This window comes from Apium graveolens, chromosome 3 (genome assembly GCF_009905375.1).
Source record: "Apium graveolens cultivar Ventura chromosome 3, ASM990537v1, whole genome shotgun sequence".
Taxonomy (NCBI): Eukaryota; Viridiplantae; Streptophyta; class Magnoliopsida; order Apiales; family Apiaceae; genus Apium; species Apium graveolens.
This window is the reverse complement of record NC_133649.1, coordinates 64,009,030-64,032,128: the sequence shown is the minus strand read 5'-3', so window position 1 is coordinate 64,032,128 and position 23,099 is coordinate 64,009,030. Positions and strand designations below refer to the sequence as shown.

Below are 23,099 nucleotides of genomic sequence, written 5' to 3'. Positions count from 1 at the left end.
GTTACTGTCCAAAATGGAGTTTGTGTCCGGGTAGAACAAGGAGAACACCGGGGGTGATCTGGTAGCTCGAGCTACAGAAAACGATGGATATGTATAGCACAGCATGCAAAGAAGCATTGTCAGCCAATCAAAAGGTTCGTAGTTATATGAAAGAAAATGTAGAGGCATGCTTTAGCATCTCTAAATGGAGTAGGTGTCAAATAGTATATTAGATTGATTATATCTATGTACGCCAGGCAGTTCAACTCCAGCGTCGGCGAATGGAAGAGGAGGCTCAAATTGCTGAAGAAACAGAAATGGACTCTGCAGAGAATGTAGAATCTAAACCTTAGGAAGCTATGCAAACCACAGAAAAGCAAGGGGAATCAGAATATGGATTTCTTTACAGGAGATACACAATAGATGAGATTGAAGCGGCAACAGAGCGTTTTGCTCGATCACGGAAAATTGGGGAAGGTGGTCATGGCCCTGTGTTCAAGTGCCGTCTTGATCACACACCAATTGCAGTTAAGGTTCTGTGTCCAGATGCAACTGAGAGTGAATCACAATTTCATCGTGAGGTAGAAGTTTTAAGCTGCATGAGACATCCGAATATGGTTCCACTCCTGGGAGCCTGTCCAGAGTACGGATGCCTGGTTTATGAATATATGGCTAATGGTAACTTAGATGATCGACTTGCTCGACAGGGAAACTCACCCCTACTGCCCTGGAGACGTCGGTTTAGACTAGCAGCAGAGATAGCTACAGCTCTGCATTTCCTCCACCAGACCAAGCCAGAGCCTCTAGTGCTCCGTGATCTCAAACCTGCAAATATTCTTCTTGACCAGAACTACTTAAGCAAGATCAGCGATGTTGGATTGGCGAGGCTTGTTCCTCCATCTGTCGAAGACAAAGTCACACAGTACCGAATGACATCAACAGCTGGGACTTTCTGCTACATTGATCCTGAGTATCAGCAAACTGGGATGCTTGGTGTTAAATCTGATGTCTATTCCTCTGGGGTCGTGCTTCTACGAAATCAAATAGATCAAAAACTTGATTTTAGTACTGTCTTACTACATTACACTTACTCATCTTTCCGATCAGACTGATTACTATAATAATCCATCAACTAACGTTCTGTACTGGCTTAGTTGACATGTAAAGATGCATGATTGATCGGTACCTTGTTCGTTTCCTAGGCCTCATGACGAAGCTATCCGATCTCCAGTAATTAGTACTAAAGCTCTGATCATCGCGGTTTTGAGCAGCAACCACATTCTTGTGACTCTTTTTCTTGTTAATATTTTCATTATCAGTTTGAGTAGTAGAAGAAGAAAGTATGGAGTCATGTTTTTTCTCCTCGTCTTCGTCTCCGCTAAGTTGCATGAGCTGCTGAGCTGCAGCTGCCATGTCCCTATCTTTCAACTCCTCTTCCATTTCTACAAAATCCTCTCCTTTTTTAACTTCTATTTGAGCTTTAATATGGAGATTTATGTGTGTTTTCATACACGGCTGGTTGCTATGCGTGTTATATTCGTAGGTGCTAATAGTAATCTGGCGTGTGAAATTGCTAGGAACATGGGAGGAAAATGTCACGTACATCTTCTTGACTTGTTCTTTTCTTCATCTAATTATGTTGATTTGTTTATGAAATTGAAGGTGTTAAATCATTTATCTTATTATTATGACATGGAACTCTGAGTGTTGAATCGTTTACCTTTTGATTATGATAAAACTATAAAAACTAAAATATGTTGCTTTCACACCGATTACATGTTAACATAAGAATTAGGCAATGCACTAGCAAATGCTACAGATTTCGAATATAGATCAGGGTTTAGAGTTGTTCACGAACCGAGTCGAGTCGAATTTTGATCGAACTGAGTTTAGTTTTATTTTTTTCTAATAAACTGAGCCGAGTCGAGCTTTTTTAATGTACAAAAATCGTTTTCGAGCGCGAGCTCGTTAACTAGCGAGCCGAACACGAGCTTTTATCGAACAAAATCGAGCCGAGTGGAACCGAATCAAACCGAGCCGAACACGAGCCGAGCATGAGCTTTATTTATCAAAACGAGCTGAGTCGAGCCGAGACAAGCTGAAATGAAAAATTTCTGGTCAAACCACCGGTTGACTGTTAAAATAACAAATCAAATATATTTATTTTTTTCTAAATTTTTTATCATATCACTAAAATATATAGATCTTAATATCCGTACGGTTGGATCATTCATAAATATTTTAAAAAAAATTGAAACAATAATACGAGACTAAATACTAGTTATAAGTACTATTCAAACAATTGGTTAATTGTTAAAATAACAAACAAAATAAAACTATTTTTTAACGAAAATTTTGTCTTATCACTAAAATATATAGATCTTGGTATCCGTATGGTTGGATCATTCATAAATATTTTTAAAATTTTTGAAACATTAATATGGGACTAAACACTACTAAGAAGTATTTGTCAAATTACTAGTTGATTGTTAAATAGCAAATCAAATACATTTATTTTTTCTAAAATTTTTATCATATCACTAAAATATATAGATATTGACATCCGTATGGTTGGATCATTCATAAATATTTTTATAAAAATTGAAACATCAAAATGGGACTAAACACTAGTAAGAAGTACTGGTCAAATTAGGTTGACTTTTATAATAGCAAATCAGATACATTTATTTTTTTCTAAATTTTTTAATATATCACTAGAATATATAGATATTGACATCCGTATGATTGGATCAATCATCAATACTTTTACAAAATCAAAATATCAATATGGCACTGAACACTAGACATGAGTATTATTTAAACCATTGGTTGATTCTTAAAATAACAAATAAAATAAATTTATTTTTTCATAAAATTTTGTCTTATCATAAAAATATATAAATCTTGACATCCGTACAGTTAGATCATTCATAAATATTTAAAAAAAATCGAAATATCAATATGGGACTAAATTGAAGTACTAATCAAACTACTGGTTAACTATTAAATAACAAACCAAATATATTAATTTTTTCTAAATTTATTTATTATATCACTCAAATATATATTATTTAATTTCTTGAACAGCTTTAGCAGGGATAGAAATGTGTTAAACAAACTTCATATATTATTTAACTTCGGTTGCACAGGGTCATGAAGTGGATTTTTTGTCCTACAAAAGTTCTACATTAGTAGAAACATAATTTCTCGTAGAGTTTTACATTCATCTAAAACTGCAGTCAATTTACTAACGAAATTTCTTGTTAAAGTTTTATGAGGTGTAATTTGACGTACGTAATTTTTACAATAATAATATTTAAAACTTATAATGTGTTATGCCCAAAATTTGGTACGAGCAATATTCAGGTCAAAATTAGGTCAATTGGACAAAATTGGGGTAAAATTATGAAGATCGGCTCAAATTAGAGCTTTCCCCCTTTCTGATAAAGAAAGGGCGCGCCCTCCAGGGAAGGAGACCAGGCGCGCCCTTCAGGGAAGGAGACCAAGCGCGCCCTAACTCATATGAATATTAGGGCGCGCTCTAACTCATATGAATATTAGGACGCGCCCTGTCATTTTGCTGGAAGCAGATAAATTTTTATGCAGATTTTTTGGACGCTTCGTGAGGATAAGAAGACGATGGATGATTATTACTAATATATTTTCTGCAGATTCTCTATTGAAGAATTTCTTCCTGTAATGCAACCACAGGAAGGCAATGTCCGTGGTCAGAGACCTCCAGGGGTATGCCTGGACGGAAGGCCTCCTCCTGTAGTCAATGGGTGTCCTCATTGGGGATGTGAGGTAAACTCTGGTGTGTGTTTTGGGAACTCTGTCTCTGTAGTCAACGAGTGTCCTCGTTGGGAGACTTCGGAGTATCCTGCACTTTGCCCCCAAAAGTTGGGATCACTTATCCTGCAATCTGGTAGGGGTTTTTTATCCAGGGAACAAAGATGCGTCCAATATTTGGGGTGAACCACGGCTATACGGCTATACTTGCGTCAACGGACTAGAGAAACAGCTGATAGTGGAGGGTTATCCTCGGCCGGGGAGATGCCTTATCCGCGAAGTCTTGAAGCCGTGGACGAGTCTTGGGCCTTTGTGGTTGGGCCTCGTCGGTGGACATTCCTAAAGCTAGTAGAAGACGGTTTCCAGTGTGCTTCTGACTGGGCCTCGGGATGAGAAATCTAAGCCCAATAGGTTTTTTGTTCCCCAAAAAATACGTTGACTTGATTCCCTATAAATAGGGATACGTAGGCAAATTGCAAGAGGTCGGAAGCGAGAGTCATAAGGAGCCACCACCAACTCTATGTAATTTGAGCCCCCAATTAATCACAACCACCATACTCCGGCGACTTTTTCATCAAAGAACCACCATCGTAGATCTTGATTCCGGCGACGAATCTCAAACTTTGTTGATACTAAATTCCTCCGTCAACAAATTGGCGCTAGAAGGAGGGGTGCTGATCAAGATCATAATCTCAGGAGGAAGAGATGTCTCATCATGATGAAGGTTCTTTAACGCAAGAATTGAAGGAAAGCCACGGAGGAGGTTGCAAACAACGGCCATGAAGGAGATCCATGAATACCTATTTTCGTCCAAGGGGGTCGAAGGAGATTTGAATGTAGTATCCGCGGCCACGAGGGAGATCCATGGATGATGATTTCCAGCCATGGGGGTTGAAGTTTACAGTCATGGCCACGAAGGAGCGAAGTTTGATGCAAAATTCGGATTTGGTGGGTTAAGCGATTTGCTTACACTGTTTGGGCCTTATCTCGAGTTCCGTAAGTCAAATTTGGACGATATTATAGCCTACGCGAAACTTATTAAATTATCTTTAATTCAGAGATGATATAGTTACGAGAATTCAAGTTGAGCAGCCCGGAAACAGAGGAAAACAACAGCTGCAAATTTTTACCAAAAAATCCTATTTGGTTTAGAAGATTGCAAGAAACCTATTTGGCTTAGAAGATTGGGAGAAACTTATTTGGTATAGAAGATTGAAGAATCCTATTCTAATTAGAAAATTGAATAATCTTATTTGATATAGAAGATTGGAGAATCCTATTCTAATTATAAGATTGAAGAATCATATTTCATTTAGAAGATTGGAGAATCATATTCCAACAAGAAGACTGAAGAACCCTATTTGATTTAGAAGATTTGAGAACGCTATTCATTTCAGAGGACTTAACCAGGGGAAAATCCAAGGACGATCAAGTGGAGAACATTCTAAGAAGAAGGCATTATTACCAGGTGCTAATTATCGCATTTAAGACGATCCCTCAAGGTAACACTCAACTAGTTTCATTGTATTTTCAGTTAATTGTTTCTGGGACTTGTGCAGGAAGAATACTTTGAAAGAGACTTGGCACGGAGGAGATCCCCACAAACTCTTAGGACACGCGTCGATTAAGAAATTTGGGGCCCAGGTGACTTCCAACAAATTCCAGGAGAATTCACCGACTGGACACGTCCGTCCCTATAGGACGCATCCTCCAGGTAACATTCCAAGTTCCATATTAATTGTATTTCTTGCAGGTAAGAAATCTTGTTCAGAAAAAATCTCATGAGTTATCAAGCACCGTGTCACAATCTATTAAGGCGCGCCCTCTGCATGTGAGACATTCAGTGGAGAATTGCCCTCCCAAGGCGTGCCCTCAGAAGAAAAAGTCTATGGAAGTTTCCAATGAAGATGTTTTGATGATTAGATGAGTTATAGTCATTATTTGAATAATGGCTTGACTGGAACTAATTCCTCGTCTTTCAAGATGCGCCTTTTTCTTAAGGCGCCCTTAAAAAAATAAATATTGATGGTGAGGTGAACTTTATTAACTACAAGGGGAATCTTAATATTGGAACTTTAAAAGAAAAGAAGCCATTATAGTAGAGGTACCATGAATCCTAGGATGCGCCCCTTGACTATCAAGGTGAGGCCACTGGACATGAATGAGCTCCTCCATCTAAGGATGTGATGTTATATCCTCAACAGTTACAAGTAAACTCTCCAAGGCTATGTCTCTTAAGGCGCGCCTTCATTGAAATACCTATGTCATCTTCCTCGAAATTATAGACATGATTTAGAAAGAAGCAAATGAAGTACAATGATATTCCTAGTATGTCGAAATTTTAGTTTCAGCGAACGCGCCCTCACATCATCTATACTCTTAGTGAGTTTTCAGGACGCGCCCTGAGCACATTTGTCTCATATGTTAATGCTTCTTTCAATATGATTACCAAGGTCATCTGGTTATTTTTAGCAAAAAGAAAATATAGGAATTACATTAGAAACAGACGAGGAAGATAAGGCTAGAAAGTACTTTTGACAGGGTGCACGCTCAGGGGGTAGGCCACCTCTCATTAGTTCGGTGGTGTTACATATTGCCACATGAGTAAGATATATGGATTTTCCTGAAAATCAGGGAGATGTTCAAGGTCAGGAAAATAATTATGTTTAAGAAAATGCTCAACTTCAAGAAAATGTCTCTGAGAGTGAGATGCCTTTATTGGATGCCACTTCGTGAGATGCCTCGTTAAGAGATATTTCTACATGAGATAGTTTCTGCATCCCTTGAGTTTCGTTGAAGATAGAATCTTTCTAAGAATATTGATCTTTGATTTAGTTTTATTACATGAAGATTCTGTAAAAGACCCTTGTCGAGGTGACGCGCTCTCCAAGGACGAATACCCTTGTCGAGGTAGATGCTCCTCTTACAGAGAACGCACCCTCCAAGAATGAAAACCCTTGTTGAGGTAGATGCTCCTCTTATAGAGGACGCGCCCTCCAAGGATGAAAACTCTTGTTGAGGTAGATGATCCTCTTATAGAGGACGCACCCTCCAAGGATGAATACCCTTGTCGAGGTAGATGCTCCTCTTATAGAGGACGCGCCCTCCAAGTATGAAAACTCTTGTTGAGGTAGATGATCCTCTTATAGAGGACGGACCCTCCAAGGATGAATACCCTTATCGAGGTAGATGCTCCTCTTATAGAGGACGCGCCCTCCAAGGATGAAAACCCTTGCTGAGGTAGATGCTCCTCTTATAGAGGGCGCGCCCTCAAAGGATGATTCCCTTTGTCGAGGTAGATGTTCCTTGTACAGAGGACGTGCCCTCCAAGGATGAATACCCTTGTCGAGGTAGATGCTCCTCTTACAGAGAAAGCGCTCTCCAAGGACGAATACCCTTGTCGAGGTAGATGCTCCTCTTACAGAGGAAGCTCCCTCCAAGGATGTTACCTTATCGACGTGGACGAGCCTCTTATAGAGAAAGCTCCCTCCAAGGATTAAAACCTTTATTGAGGAAGACACGCATCATACAAACGACGCGCCCTCCAAGAAAGTTACCTTTGTCGAGGAAAACGCTCCTCGTAAAGAGGACGCGCCCTCTAATGATGTTAATAATTTGAGGAAAACGCCTCCATTATAAAGGGCGAGCCCTCTAAAAATAGAAGATTATAGAAGATCGTAAATATTTTGACTTTAATTTGATAAATGAATCACATTATTTGTGGAAAATACGATATCAGCGGTTTGGAGTCATGATTTGGAAAGAAGCAAGAAATCAAATATGAAATGATATTGTGTCATCAGTGGAAGGATCACTCTCACCAACAAGGCACGTCATCCTTGCATTAAAGATTATTTATTACTTGAAGATCAGAGAGTTAGTCTTTTATTCTGGTCGCGCCTTCCCTTAAATCGCGCCCTCTTATGATGACCCTTTCAGTTTAAGGCGCCCCCATAGGAGACCAATATTGGGATGAAAAAGTTAGAGAAAATCCTCAAACCTTCTTTAATGGATTGTGCTTTTCCAAGATATGTGAGGTGCACACTTTTGTACGATTTCTCTTATTTCTTACACCGAGTTAGCTCATGTAAGTTTAGAGATGTGGTGCATAAGTGGTAAACCTCTTTAGACAAACCAAGGTTAAAGCCATCAAGAAGAGAAACGGTAGAGAGTGACAAATGTTACGCTGGGGTGTGTGAATTTGTTATACAGATTCATGAGATGCACATTCATTTAGGGTGCGCCCTATGGTGTTTAAAGAAGAAATGGATGAGGATGAAGAAAGGGTAATGAATAAGTTCGTAAGGGCACCCCATCAAATTGGTAGACGCTCATACAAATTTTTCAAGTTTGACAGGGGGTTTAAAATTCCAATCCCATTTTCAATGGCATATGGAATTTGGGGGTAGCTGTTATGCCTAAAATTTGGTACGAGCAATATTAGGGTCAAAATCGAGTCAATTGGACAAAATTGGGACAAAATTATGATGATCACCTCAAATTAGAGCTTTCCCCCTTTCTGAAAAAGAAAGAGCGCGCCCTCCGGGGGGAGATCAGGCGCCGCCCTAACTCATATGGATATTAGGGCGCGCCCCATTGTTTTGCTGGCATCAAATGAATTTTTAGGCCGTTGGACGCTTCATGAGGACCAGAAGACGACGGATGATTATTATTAACATATTTTCTTCAGGAACTCTGTTGAGACCTCCAGGGTATGCCTAGACGGAAGGCCTCCTCCTGTAGTCAATGGGTATCCTCATTGCGGATGTGGGGTAAACTCTGGTATGTGATTTGGGAACTACATCTCTATAGTCAACGGGTTGTCCTCGTTGGAAAACTTCGGAGTATCCTGCACTTTGCACCCAAAAGCTTGGGATCATTTGTCCTGCAATCTAGTAGGGGCTCCTTATATGGGGGATAAGGATGCATCTAACATTTGGGATGAACGACGGCTATACCTGCATCCACGGACTATAGAAACAACTGTTAGTGGAGGGTTATCCTCGTCTGTGGAGATGCCTTATCCGCAAAGTCTTGAAGCCATGAACGAGCCTTGGGCCTTTGTGGTTGGGCCTCATCGATGGACATTCCTAAAGCTAGTAGAAGACGGTTTCCAGTGGGTTTCCTACTGGGCCTCGGGATGAGAAATCTAAGCCAATTAGATTTTTTGTTCCCCAAGAACTATGTTGGCTTGATTCCCTATAAATAGGGATACGTAGGCAAATTGCAAGGGGTCGGAAGCGAGAGCCATAAGGAGCCACCACCAACCCTAAGCAATCTCAGCCCCCAATTAATCACAACCACCATACTCTGACGACTTTTCCAGTGAAGAACCATCATCATATATCGTGATTCCGGCGACGAACCTCAAACATTGTTGATACCAAATTCCTCTGTCAACATGATGTATGATGAAAATTTGAAGAAAAATATTAAATGATTGCAATTACAGTTTCCTTGATTTACGATAAATTCGACATACATGATTTTACGATAATAATATTTAAAACGTATGAAGTATGATGAAAATTTGAAGAAAAATACTAAATGATTGCAATTACAGTTTCCTTGATTGACGATAAATTCGATTTTTTTTGTTTTAAGAGCAAGTCCATTTCAATACAAGATGTAAAATACTTATAGTTATTGTTATAATTTTACATCAAAAAGTATCTTTAATTTGATGTTAAAATAAAAATTAACTCCAAAACTAGATGCATTTTGAAATCATGTATTTCCAAATTTACCTAAATTTTGTCAATTTTCCCTAACTTTCATTCAAAGCACATTAAGATGCCTCTCATCTATAGTTGTTTGATGAAGTGACATATATGCATATTTGTATCAGAATATATAATTTCTTTGGGGTTGAAATTTTTGACATTTGATTTAAAATTATAGAGATGACATCAAAAATAGCATTGTATTTAACTTGCTCTAATAGTAACTCTAACGGAGGGTGCCAAGAGGGGTGTCAACGCCATGTGGCATGACGTGGCTTGACACCCTTGTTAGCATTTCATTGGAGTTGAGAGATGTCATTGGGGTGCCAAGTGAGTTGGCATGAGGTGCCAACTTGTGGTGCCAAAAGTTGGCATCCATAAAATAGGGTGCTAATTTCATCTGTGGTCTCAGTACGGTCCAAATGATGTATACAATATCATTTCTCTATGATATTTCTATTAAATATTTTTTTATTAAATTAATGAAGTTGATATTTTTGGAGTGTTTTTTGAAAAAAGCTAAAAATGAAATGAAAAAGAGAGAATTTAAAATATACTCCCTCTGTCCCAACCATTTTTTTACACTTTCCTTTTTGGGATGTCCCATCCAATTCTTTTTATTTCAAAATTTACCAAAAATAGTAAATGGGTCCCATCACTTTCCAAATTTTTTCCCCTTTTCACACTACTTTTCCTCCACTATCTATTTTTTATACATTAAAAATCAATGGGTCCCACTACTCCACTCACTTCTCTTTCTCTTTTTCACTACTTTATACATATTTATTAACCTCCGTGCCCAAAACAAATATAAACAATTGACCGAGACGGAGGGAGTAATATTTTTGATTATGTGACGAAATTGATAAAAGGGTGCCAAGTGCCAACCACTGGAATTGCTTTAACACATGCAAATATTATCGAAAGTTCAACCTTCAACCGAAGGGGAGATGCACTCTCTGTGGAAACAATGATGAAAACCACGGGGGAAAGTTTCGAACTTCGTATCATAGTGCCACCCGAAAAGAAAGTTCCTAAATAAGTTTTTGTTGTGTGTGTAAATGCAAACACCGAAAATTATTAAAGAAAATGGTGTAATAAGCTAAATTTCCGCAAAGAACTGATTTGATAATAATGAAAATAGTCTTGAAAGACGCTGGATCAAAATCAATTTGAATTTTAAAGAGTGCTGTCGTTGACTAGCTTGAATCAAAGTCTCTCTATCTTTCTTTTTCCTTCTAGCTCTAATCAGCTTTTTTAGTGTCTACGAAATCATTAATGTCTTTGTTGCGCTTAACGGTAAAGTAAATAAGAGCAACAAATATTTAATCACTATTTTTGAACCCTGAATCTTTATATTTATATAAAGGAAAATTCGTGGCGTAATTGGATGCTTCTAACTAATTTTTCTGAATTTCTCACAATTTAGTTATTTTCTTAATTTCTCCCTCCTGTGTTTCATAACTCATGTCTCGTGCATTTCTTAACTCATGTCTCTTGCATTTCTTAACTGAAGCCTTTTTGTTTTCTTACTAATTACTCAACATTAACTCTTGACCTTACAAATTCACTTGTACGGTATATATATGCACACCATCACTAACTGCATACAAATTAATTGTCGTTGTAGGCAAGGATCCTGAGAGCCTTTACATACTAAAATTCTTAAGAATAAGAAAAAAATTATATATCATATATAGTCGTAGACATTATCCAAGTGAAAACAGGTTGTAACAAAGCGGTTCCATTGATGTTAGTGATTTAGAAAGCTATAAGAAAAGGAAGCTATCACCTGTGTTATCAAGATACTGCTGAAAATAGCAATGAAACTTCAGCTACATGAGCGTGGTGTTTTTACCTGCATACTACTTCACCTTGAAATTACATTTGCACTTTCGATACGTATCTTCTATTTGTTCTTCACCTTGAAATTATATTTGCACTTTCGATACGTATCTTCTATTTGTTGCATTGCAAATTCTATTTTAGCTGTCAGTCAATTTCCATGTGAAGGTTGAATCTCTAAAAAAATGGTCACCTTTTGTCATCTCATGTTTTGGTTCCACACACAAACTTTGAATTTCGGTACCTATCTATAGACAAATATAAATTTATATTCACTGTAATGTTTTTATTGTGTGTAGGTGTTTAATATTGGATATTACAGTTCATTATAATTTTTTTACGATATTAGGTATTTTTGATTGCCGAATACTACCTACAGCTCAATTATCTCTATAATGAGATGTAGAAGGCTAACAGAAGCTGGGTTTATTATGATCGCTGAGATGGGTTCTTCTCACTATGTGCTAACAATTAATCATACTATTTGTTGCTAGGATTAGGCTCTTAGAACCCCTGCTTAATGTATACAAGGGATTTCTTTGTCATCACATTTTAATGTCAGGTTTTTATTTTGTGTCTTTTAACATACTTTTACCCATGATCATTCTATCATCATTATGCAATCTTCATCGTGCTAATTTTTCTAATATTTACAGGAGAGAAGATGTCTTTAACATTCTATTTATCAACCCAGGTCTCAGTGTATTGTTAGCTATAATAGAACAAAACATGACTCTAACATTGCCATAACATTGCCATTCTCTGATCGACTGAGAGAGTTAGACTTAATAGTAAATTTAGTCAAACAAGGTAAAAAGAATATTTAGCACTTTTTTCTTCATATTTTAATTTACTAATCTTAATTCATTAAAAATCCTATATTGCAATATTAATTAAAATATAAAAATAAATTATGTTTGCCGCTCAACGGCTTGATTCTATATAACATTGAAAAATATATAGGTGATGATTCTGCCAAAGATATAAATTATGGTTCTAAGAAGATTAAAAGAAAAACGTTAAGTGTTTAGCCTATATTATTTTGTATTTTTATTCTTACTCTTTTTCAAAAGATATGACTATATGCGCACCCGAATGGTAGCGGCTGCGGGTTAACTACGATAAAAAAAATATATGACTACATGTAAACATATAATTCTACAAAACAAATAAAATTTTATTGTAGAATGGGAGAAAAAGGAAAAGAGACGACTATGATAAAATATCGAAAAAACTAAAACGACAATCAAGAATACACTTTAGTAATGATAAATTTGAGAGCATCGTAAATATAAGATTATTTGAATTTTGTTATAATTCTTCCATATTTCAATTTCTTTATATACGAGCAGTCTAGCATTATAACATGTACTCCTTTCGTCCCAATTTATCTGTCATTTTTTACTCTTTGTAGTCAAATTGATCCAATTTTGACTAAATAAATTATAAGAATTGTATTATTATAAAATACATGTAATCTACTTTAATATGTATTTTTCAGTTTTTTTAAATAATGAAAGATTGTTGTTTAATTTATTGTCAAATTTAAGTTAATTTGATCACAAAAACTCAAGCAGGTTGGAAAAATGAAATTTCAAAAATATATATCAGTGACATTAAGTATAACAAAATATAATTGGAGGAAACAATTGATTGCAAATGGGTAATTTAATATTTTATCGATAAACAGATGTTGAGGTTGATGAATAGTAATTATTTATGATATATATTTAAAAATAAATTTTTAATTAACTATTGAGCATGGTATTTGAATTATATTTAAAAATATTTTTCGTCAACCGCGCGAAGCGCGGTTTTTTCAACTAGTTCTATATAACGAAATATAAGAGCAAGTCCAATGCAATGGTATCTTTGATACTATTACTATATAATATAACATCAAATACAAAAAATTCAATTCCAAAAGAATATCATACTTAGATGCAACATATATGCATCCTTGGTTCTATATGCATCCTTGATTTAGAACTTCATCTATTACTAAAAATCGAGGGAAAAAGTTAAATAATTATTTTCTTGTACATCATAAAATATTAAAATAATATTAAATTAAATAGAAGTTAAAAGATTTATAGAAATTTGAAACTAGTTATGAAATTAGCATGGAGTGCAACTTTTATTTTAGCGCCAAAAAGTTTTTTGGTACCAAATTATAATAATGGATATAACTATTTTGCATTTACCATTCGACTTCGACTTGCTCAAACAACTAAAATGTATTTTGAATTGTGATGGGAATCTGTTTGTATTAGTTAACATCAAAAGGTAGACACTACTACTTTGCCACAGATACCAAATTTGCATCCTACACTTTTCAGTACATATCATACAAAATGGAACAGCTTGCAACCAAAACAGTTAAGTTTTATAAGAACAACAAGTATCCTGCAAAGAACAGGTTACCAACATAGGAACCTCCTCTATTTCTTTTATCAAATATTATACAATTTGTGAACCTATAATATTTGGAAAACCTCACTATACCTTGGTGATATAGTTCATCGAGCATATCCATGTAACGATAAGAACCTGTATCAGAAGGAACCATGCATGATCTCTATATGTCAGTCACAATCCAGTCCACACACTTCAAGCACCGGACCATCTCTGGAAACGAATGGATTGACTCGAACCCACATAAGGGTCAATATAGAAGCTAACAGAATCGACCAAACCATTACTATTGTTGGCATTCTATCTTGTTTACCAAGCAAACCTTTAAGGAAGGGGTAAAGATGAACAATGACCCAAAATGCAAAGAACAATCTACCAAACAGCGGACCCCAAGAGTCATAACCATCATTTATGGCATCAGATATCCCTACGACAACCCCGACTAGGTTAATTATCAACAGGGTTGTGGGAGGGATCAGTAAAGATGTCCACTTGAATATGTAAAGCTCAGAGTACTCTCCATCGTCACCGCCTTTAGATGTTACAGTAAAGTTGGTATTCACACCACCCAAAACTTTGAGAAGACCCTGAAAAAGAGCAAAGAGGTGTGATGACACACCTCCAATCACCCAGAATTGTTCGTTCCTCCACCAATCATCTATCTGAACACCACCCCATTGCATCTCAAGGATACCGGTCGCTGCAATGGACATAAAGAGTGCCAAGAACACAATGCTTGCATAGTTGCTGATCTGCAAGGTTTTATGCGGCATTTAATCAGTCATAATACATAATTAGCAGTAAATTAATAGTACAAAGAAAAGTTCTTGATGTTTTCACTGCAAGCAGTTACAGTTCTGAAGATTTGAGATATGTATGTGTACGCAATCTATTATGATGCAATATCCGGGAAACTTTTTATTCATGTAACGGAGGCCTTCCTAGTCATCCTCACGACCTCGCTTAGTATAACAAATGTAAAAATTGTATCTTTTTTTGTCAGGAACAATGTAAAAATATTTAGTAACATGAACAGTCAAGAAAACATTTAAAAGTTCCAAATGATGACTTGCATCAGGGAAGGTTTACGATTTTTCCGTTGTTCCTAATGTACTTTCCTTGTGTGTAAATGAAGATGAGAAAGTGGCATGAATTTGATGATGCAGTTTATCAGCATAGTTGTGAAATTAGATTGTACCTCTGGGACGATAAATTTGCCAGTGAGAAGGCAAATGGCCGGCAAAGTACAGTACACAATTAAGGGAATGGATGTCCAGGGATACACAACTGAGTTTATATATGACAGTCGTTCCAACCACTTCAACCCGCCTCCATAACCATACCAGATTGGACAATGTCTGCTGAGAAAAATTTCTACAGATCCAAGGGCCCAACGAAGAACCTGATTAAGGCGGTCAGAGAGATTAATTGGTGCTGAACCTTTAAATGCAGGCCTTTTAGGCATACAGTACACAGACCGCCAACCATGACAATGCATCTTGAATCCAGTCAAGATGTCCTCAGTTACAGAACCATATATCCAGCCAACCTGATGAAGCATAGTATAATGGAATGTTAATAATAACATAAAGTGATATGAGAAGTTCCCCAAAATTAAATTCGCGAACTCTAGTTACCTCTTTTCCCCATTCTGTTTTGTCTTCATAACCACAGCAGATTACATGAATGGCTTCTTTCAAGAATCCTGAACTGGACTCATAACGAGTTCCCCCATCCTCCAGTAGAGTAGAGACAATAAACGTGGAAGATCTTCCAAACTTCTTCTCAAGTATTGTTTGGGAAGTAGAGGCTGAAAACTCGGTAACAAATCCTGCAATAGAGCCACGTCAGGAATTTTAGGTTTTTGATATGATGTCAAAATAAAAAGTTGATCATAAAGGGATGCTTACCCTCGTATCCTTCTTCAATAGTTTCAAGAGCATGTATCTGCTTTGATGTCTCCCTGTTCTTTGGCTTCTTTTCCTCTTCAGGTTTTATCTTCTTGTCTTTCCTGGTTCCACAACCATAACAGAGGAAGCACCACTCCGACCAACAGTTACATGTCTTACTCGGAACCTTCTTAGTGCTAGGAGCATCATACCCATAAAGTGCCCGTCTTCTGAAAACACATCCCGTTCCCACGTATATCGGTCCTTGTAAACCATCCAAACCTTTCATATTGATCTGTAGACAACCGAAAACTTAGATCTTTTTTATTGGATCAAAGGAAAGTAAAACAAACTAAAGTAAAAGAGAAGGGTAACATACATCAAAGAACAAAACATTCCTATTTGAATATCTGTCATGAAGATCAATGCCATCAAATCTTTGAGGAAACTGCACAAAGCAAATCTTCTTTCCTACAGTTGGGTCCATCATAAAACACATGGCTTCTCTTAGTGCCTTGCTGTTGTTTATATAGTGATCACAGTCTACATTCAGAACAAAAGGAGCATTCGAGAGAATTGCCGAAACCCGCACCTAATAATGAAAATAGAGGTGAATTGAAAAATCAATATAGCTCATATTGTACAAAAGCCGTCTGCAAATAGTATATCAAGGACGGAATTTGCAATTACCAGTGAATTCATGGCTCCTGCTTTTTTGTGGTGATCAAATCCCGGTCTCTTCTCACGAGATACATAAACTAAGGTCGGTAACTTGCTGCCATCAACATCAAGAACACCACTGTGACCAAGAAAGACCTAGAAAAAGCAATTTAAACAAGCCATTTAAACAAATGTCAATATACCGAACTTATACTTTATCTTACATGGTTGCTTTAACACATAAAAATAGCAGGCATGGAGGATGCATGTGTATCGATCAAGATTGTAAAATTTAATCGTGGAAACTGTAAAGGGTAATCATACCAGAATTCATAATTATTAGTAGAAATCATACTCAGATTTTACCTAGATGGCCCCATAGACAAAGTTTAAGCAGAGAGTCATACTTAATAAAACAAAGTTTTCATAGATAGAACTTGACCTGGATCATTCCAGGATGGTCACGGACATTGTTTCCTGGCCATGGAGTTCCATCCTGCATTGTCCAACCATCCTCGGGAACCTTCTGTGCTGTGGCAACCAAACCATTTATTCGTACTTTAAATTCTTCATACTCCCTCTGCACCCATTGTCATTCAATAATAAGTCATAAAGGAGACAAATCTGAAATAATTAAGTGAAGGAGGAAATATAGCTAAAAGCCTAAAACTAACATATATATTATTGAGTATGTAGGAGTAGGACTATTGTGCGTATGACTAACATAAAAGAACATGCTGCAACTTCAAAATATTTAAGCACTAAAAACAAAGGAGATAAAAGTGGACCTTCATCGCACGCCTTTCCCTAGCAAATCCTGGATGAATTCTGTTCTTTAGATAGTCAATCTTCTGAGAGAAGTACCACTCTGGAGCTCGTGGCTCTATATTAAACTTTTTGCAAAAAGGGACCCATTTAGTAGCAAATTCAGAAGTCTCGGAGAGCGCTTCAAAAGTTAGCATAGCTGCACCATCATCGGAGACATAACATGCAACTTTTTCAACCGGATAGTCCACTGCGAGGATGGATAGAACCGTGTTTGCTGTGATCAGTGGAGGTTCTTTTAGGGGGTCAACCGTGCTTACAAAGATGTCTATGCTAGCTAATTCCGATGGTCTCCCCTCTTTTTCATACCTGCAGAGCACAAAAAATGGAAAAACTTAAGTTTACTACTATAATGTCAAATTTTCAAATAGCAAATATTACTAGTTATATGCTAATAGGAGAGATTTAGTTTAACAGAAAAGAGTAGGTAATTTTCTGGGAAGCTAGGCTTAAATTTAACCTTTTCGATATATAAAAAAAATCACGATTCTCATGTTTGTATGCGATGAAGTAAATAGATAAGTGATTCGATACAAACTAGTCTCACGTACCTAAGTGATAGGCGTTCGAGATATGTTTCTCGTTCAATTGGATACCATTTTGGGAACTGATCAAGAATCCAGGATAGAGCAAACCATATTTCACATATAACCGATGTCATCCACAGAGCATATGCATCATGTACAGGATGTAAAAGTCTATAATGAAAAAAGAGGCCCAAAATTATGAGGCGGAGCAATATTATCAATCTGTATGGGTTTATCTTGCTAGAAGAAATAGGCAACTTCCTCGAAAGTGGTTTTCTGCCTTCATCCATTCTGACATAGTAAACCGATAAGCTTGTAAGTTCTTGTACTTAATATAAATGTAATTGACAGGATAAACAAAAAAATATAACCTGGTTTTATAGGAAATACACATAAGTGCCAATCCAAAAATTCCTGGTAGAGAAATACTAAGTTTTTCTTCCACTCTTCTGTTATAGATAATAAGTAAATGTTTCTTGACAATTTATGCTTCCACAAATTTTAAAATTACATAGTTATATCCCAACAGTTATCACTGCATACAGTTACACCACTTACAACTCAAAGGCAACCAACATTATTTATACTGTCAGACTAAACACAGATTTTATTAGTAGTCCAGGATTTTATATTTTCCGCTTTTCCTGCCAGGTAAGAACATTTTAAGGAGTTGAAGGTGAATTCAGTATTGGTGATTAACTTAAATGCTTTTAGTTCCTGTCCTAGACTAAAAGGAGGTAAGACTGTATGTACTGTAAAAGTAATTAACCACTCATGTTGATTAGTTCTTAATTTTCTTGTGATCTTATTAAAAAAATTCTCTCTTCTGAAGAAGCTGATAAGATGATATAAGTAGTTTTAATTTAAATGATAAGGGTAGTATTAACTCACAAAGGAGTATCGGGATTGTTCACATCAATCTCAACAACGTCTCCACCATGGTTCCCTTGCTGCTTTATCACCTGTAGTTTATCACTCTGCCTTTTCTTCCAGCCTTCCAGCCTATCCCTCCAGGCCACACTACCGTAGCCATAAAGTGTCATGTCTTTTTTTGGGACCATTGGCCTGGGTTGCACTGCAACATTGAAAACAATGTTGTGACTGCTCAAGAGATGAATGGAAATACCTCTGACATAATCATGTGACAAAGCAAACTAACTCACAGGCTACAGATGAACCAGCATAAGGAAGTGAATCAACTCTATTTCCATGACCCATGAAAGGGGATACTATCAGCGCATGGTGATTAGACATGATCTCATCATCCTAATGTGATCAAAAAATAAAAGATTAACAATTTTATATATAATAGTCATAAAATTGAAAAACATATCTCTGGAACAAAAGGAAACATGGAGGTGTCACCATATATATAACACTATTCACCTCTTCATTGTAGGTCAAGAGAGGGATGTCAGGAAGCTGAGAAAAATCGTGTTCTGAGCACGTAGAGAGTCCAGATGAACTAGCCTGGCTTCCATAACCATTATTACGGCGTGCAAAGAGCATTGCAGCAGAAAGTTTTGACGGGTACAAAGCATCATTTTTAGCCAAATCAAACTCATGATCCAAGTCATCAATGTCATCATCTTCTTCATCATCGCCCACAACCCTTGGACAACCTGCAGTTTTGCCCATTTTAAACTACACTTTGCATAGAAGCTAGAGTTTGATAAAATTACAATTTATCATACATGAAACTATTACCTTTAATTCTTTTGTATCTAGTTTTGCACTGAGGACAGACTTGATTTCCCTCTCGTCTTTCATACTCATAGCACGTTCTACAAACAGGGAAAGCACATTCGTTGCAGGCAACAAAGATCTCCATATCTACAGTTATCTCGATCATCTCCCCACAGATCTGACATATTTGCACACTCAAGGCTTTTGCGGGATGTAGCTGGAACAAAATGTACTTTCATTATCATTGAGATCAAAGCTAGTGGAAAAACATGCATAGTCAAGTATAACAATCACTTATGTCCAGACTGAAGTATTCATAAAAGAGTAACAAACAATACATTGAAATGCCAGTTGTATAAAAATTCAAATTTTAAATACAGGTTTTGTTTATTTTTTCTACCAAAGTTTTAACCACACCTTATTCATTTTTTGTATTAAAGTTATCAGACAATGGTTTCTTCTTGTTGTAATAACTAATAATTAAGACCACTATAAAGACCATAACGATCTTTATTTCAGTTTTATAGCTTTGTATTAACTACTCCAAACTCTTGAAATTTGAGGTTCGGTTCTTAGGAAAATATTAACTCGAGTTTAATTCGAGCCAATGAGTTTAAAATCGTGTTAAACCTGGCTTTTTTATTAAATGAGCAGATTTTTTTTCTCATTCATAAAATGAGCTGATCTTATTTTGAGCCAGACACCAAACCATACATGAGGATCTTGACTCATTTACAACCCTAATTAGCATAAATAGCAAGCATAACAACACATAACATATTGCAAATTAGAACAATGTTATCAACAAATTCCTGAATTACGCTTGCCTTATGTTATATCTTATATGTATATCATGCACTATATATAGCAAAAAACCAGTAATAAAAAAAGTCCAAACTCACAAAATTTTCATGATAACCACCAATTTAAGGGTAAAACATCCAACTAAGAACAAACAAGGGTACAATCAAAGATTGAAATTAAGGAGAGAATAAAAAAGAACATACCCGTCTAGTCTCATCAGCATTTATCCAAACAAACTCATTTCTGATGTGAGAACCTGCAATTAATCTCCCTCCTGTATCCATCACCACTCCCACAAACAGAACTCACCAGGATAGTTTTATTTATATATATATTGAGAATCAAAAGTGCACCAAACCCCACAAAATCTACATGGAGAGAAGAAAGATGAAAAGATATGATTTATCAAAATTAAATTAATTATATATTAAATTTCCTGAATGAAGGAGCTGAGAGTATGATGTAGCTGGCTTGAAGCAAGTAATATAGAGTGACACGAGTTGTGAAATGTTGACACGTAGGAAAGAAGAATGAACTGAAAAACTAGACTTGCATGTATGCAAATATAGAGACTAGATACAATTTTTGATGGTAGGATGATAATAATGAAGTGATGATGAAACTGAGAGTATAATTTCAACGTAAGTTGGTGGAGCTGTAACAGTTATCAAATTGGAATTGAATTTACTAAGCTCAGCCAAAGCCAAAACCCAAAGCCAGTATAGCAGCAGTAATGCATAACCAGACAATTTATCAACCTCCTTTTTCCCCTACTTTCAGCTTTTCCACTCCTTTCCTTGTATTTATCACTATCCTCTTATTTAAAAAATATATTACAAATCATGTAGATATGATTCATGTATGGAAATTTCTGTTCTTGGTGTGTGTGTGTTTATGTAAGATTGATGTAGTGAAAAAGGTGTGCTGGATGTTACTGGCTGATACTATTAAGGTTTGAGAGAGAGAGAGATGACAAAAAAAGTGGGGAAAAAGAAAGAAAATGCGGAAGAAAGAAATGGGAGTTATATAATAATAATAATAATAAAAGAATGAGGATGTGATCTTAAGAAGTCTATTATAAGATCCTATTGTGTTGCATGTTCCATCGTGGATACATTCTTCACTAATTTACCGGAGTGACCAGATTTGTACTATTTACCTACTTGTTTTATTACTCTTCTATATTATTACAGTTTCATGTGTTAATTGTCACCGTATTAATATTTTCTGACATCTTTAGTTGGCAAATTACAATTTATTTAGAAATAATAACGAATATTAAACTTACAAAGCCTTTCTAATATGCTGTAATGTATACTATTAAGTCTGTAATTAAGGAGGTGTAATGGTTGGGTGGTGTTTGTTAATGAGTTAGTTAAGAATGTTTTGGTAAATGGATTTCGTTACATTGGAATGGGCATGTCAAAGACATGCTAAACTGATGGTAGTGTGATTAGGAAAGACTTGTCAGTTGGTAAACCGTTAAGCTTTTTTATTAGTCTACTAAACCCCAATTATTCTACTTCTTAGACAAGCGTGCTTGGTATGTACTCATTTTTTAAAGTTTAATACTGTACTTAACTCTTATGTCTTTTTGTATCTTAGGGGTTCAATCCAGCTTTTATTTTAGCTAATAAAATAAATGAGTTTCGTTCCCTTCAAGTTTAATATCTATTTATATTCCTATCAGTAAAAAAAGTTTAATACTCTTTCTGTTTTTTTTATTTGTCACTTTAACTTTTGTATAGTTAAAATTATCATTTGTAAAATTTTCTTTTTGTAAATAAAGATAACTTATATTTTAATTCAAAAAAAATAATTTTAAAATCATACTTCTAACTACCCGGTCAAAACACATTAAAATACGTGCAAAAATCAAAGCGACAAATAAAAATAACAGAAGGAGTATCTATATATTATAAGTAACTTTTTAACCAATTAACAAGTAAATAATAACATAAAAATAATACTTTAAACTAAGAAATCATCTCTAGAATATCATAAATATTTTGTCTGCCTTATCTTGCAAAATTTTAAATTGGAAATTAGAAACTTAAGATAAAAGTTATTAGGTTAAAAGAATCATCACTTTTTTTGTTAATTGAGTTGTCACTTTTCAATATAAAATTTAGAGCAAGAAAAAGAGAAAGCAAGTTTCCAATAATAATTACTTAGCAGCAAAGTTTGCACCCGTAATAATGGGGTATATCAATACAGACAGACAGTGTGATCAACTCATGTAAAGAGCGAGTGAGGGTAAGAAACCAAAATCTAGCAACAGATTCCGAATAATCAAATTCATGTGAACAATTATACAACCAACTTAGTGAGTAAGAAATCTAAAATTTTACCATAAAAGTTTCTAGAAATATATAATAATGCCCCTCTGAAACTAAATTTTGTTAATATATTAAAATAATTTGGTTTCCCCGTGAAATTTATTCCAAGATCCGTTCTTGGGTGCAAGGTGTTCAAGCATGGTACAATTACATCCTATGCTATGCATAACATGAATTACTTATTAATTAATAATTGTCCAATTTGCGTAACACATAAAACGAGTTTATTTCCGTCGTCAAAGTTAAATTAGTTTTTTGAGATTACTTCAGATTAATTACGAAAAGATAACGTCATATTTCTTAACTATATTTCTTTGCAGATTGGCTTCATGCTTTATTTGGTCACCAACATCTGGAAGACATATATATATATATATATATATATCCATGCAACTCTATGCTGGATAATATGGAAGAACAGAAATGATTCAATATGGAAGCAACGTAATATCGACTCCCTCGAGGTAGTGAATTTGGCACTCTCCTTTCTTAACCAATGGCGATTTGTTCAAGACAAAAATTATGACTCTTTCTTAGGTTTTATGACCTCTGAAGACGGTCAAGAACAGTGGAATCTCCCAACAGAAAATAGTGTTAAAATTAATATCGATGCAGCTA

The 23,099-nt window shown here is 35.8% G+C and overlaps 2 protein-coding genes across 2 annotated transcripts; one reads left to right on the top strand and one right to left on the bottom strand.

Moving 5' to 3' along the window:
• Nucleotides 1-338: 338 nt before the first annotated feature.
• Nucleotides 339-1,091, top strand: LOC141714285 (U-box domain-containing protein 34-like). Its single transcript, XM_074517814.1, has one exon. It carries the CDS (start codon nucleotides 339-341, stop codon nucleotides 1,089-1,091), a length of 753 nt encoding a protein of 250 aa, XP_074373915.1.
• A 12,554-nt stretch (nucleotides 1,092-13,645) lies between these two features.
• Nucleotides 13,646-21,128, bottom strand: LOC141712369 (cellulose synthase A catalytic subunit 5 [UDP-forming]-like). The gene is made up of 14 exons (XM_074515287.1): nucleotides 20,346-21,128; nucleotides 19,360-19,555; nucleotides 19,039-19,274; nucleotides 18,816-18,918; nucleotides 18,544-18,727; nucleotides 17,677-17,943; nucleotides 17,089-17,434; nucleotides 16,743-16,880; nucleotides 16,331-16,456; nucleotides 16,020-16,232; nucleotides 15,662-15,935; nucleotides 15,389-15,582; nucleotides 14,950-15,300; nucleotides 13,646-14,503 (listed from the first exon to the last, which is right to left on the bottom strand). The coding sequence occupies exons 1-14, from the start codon at nucleotides 20,424-20,426 to the stop codon at nucleotides 13,922-13,924; spliced, it is 3,291 nt and encodes a 1,096-aa protein (XP_074371388.1). The 5' UTR covers nucleotides 20,427-21,128; the 3' UTR covers nucleotides 13,646-13,921.
• Between the last annotated feature and the right edge of the window lie 1,971 nt (nucleotides 21,129-23,099).